The following is a 1032-nucleotide window of genomic DNA, read 5'->3' on the forward strand; positions in this document are numbered from 1 at the left end:
CCGCTCCCGGTCCAGCGCCTCCCGCAGCACCAGCGAGTACGACCCCGAGAACGTCGCCTCCAGACCGAACGGACCCGACGGCCACACCCAGCACCGCACACGACCGTTCGCCCCCGAGTCCCGGTCCGACACGCTCAGCACAGCCACCACCGTGCCCACCGACGCGTCCTCGGGCACCGGCACCGACAGAGACGTCACCAACACCTCCGGCGCGTTGTCGTTCACGTCCACCACCTCCAACACCACCTTGCAGTGACCCGACAGCGGGGGGGTCCCTTGATCTCTTGCTTCAATACGGAAATCAAATACCCTGACTTCTTCGAAGTCTAAGGCTCCCATAAGGTGAACCTCCCCCGTCTTCGGATTGACGGAAATCACATCTTTGCTACTGGGCGGGAAGAAGTTCGTCACAGTGTAGCTCAGCTCACTATTGCTTCCTACATCGGGATCCGTGGCATTAACCCGCGTCACTAGCGTACCCTCTGCAGCGCTCTCCGGCAGTTGCACTTTATACACCGTCTGATTACACTGAGGGGCGTTGTCATTCGCATCCAGCACCGAGATCATGATCTCCACTGTACCAGTCAGAGATGGCCGGCCCCCGTCACTCGCCGTCAGCACCAACCGGTGTACATCCGTCGTCTCCCGGTCTAGAGGTTTCGTTAAAACGAGTTCAGGTTCAATATTTTGCTCATTCGACTTTTGTAAATCCAGAGAGAAGTGCTCGCTGGGGCTGAGTGTGTACGAGAGCTGAGCGTTCACTCCGATATCTGCATCCGAAGCGCCCTCCAGTGGGAAACGAGACCCCACCACAGACGATTCCGGGATGCTAATGTTTTTTCTGGCGGCGGGGAAGATGGGGGCATTGTCGTTGATGTCCGTGACCTCCAGCTCCACGTGGAAGACGCGCAGCGGACGCTCCACCAGCACCTCCAGCCGCAGCAAGCACGGCGCGCTCTTCCCGCACAGCTCCTCCCGGTCCAGCCGCGAGCTCACCACCAGCGCCCCGCTCGCCCCGCTCACCTCCACGCT

General features: G+C 60.5%; 1 protein-coding gene across 1 annotated transcript in view; it reads right to left on the bottom strand.

Annotated features, from left to right (window-relative positions):
• Positions 1-1032, bottom strand: part of LOC114069646 (protocadherin alpha-13-like) — a 23926-nt gene that overhangs the window by 2954 nt on the left and 19940 nt on the right. Inside the window, exon 6 of the mRNA XM_027906586.1 lies at positions 5-57. Coding sequence (XP_027762387.1) covers positions 5-57 — 53 coding nt within the window. The remainder of the gene's footprint in view (positions 1-4; positions 58-1032) is intronic.

The sequence above is a fragment of the Empidonax traillii genome, unplaced genomic scaffold, assembly GCF_003031625.1.
Source record: "Empidonax traillii isolate 1590-97213 ecotype Southwest subspecies unplaced genomic scaffold, ASM303162v1 scaffold1323:size195977, whole genome shotgun sequence".
In the NCBI taxonomy this organism is placed as follows: domain Eukaryota; kingdom Metazoa; phylum Chordata; class Aves; order Passeriformes; family Tyrannidae; genus Empidonax; species Empidonax traillii.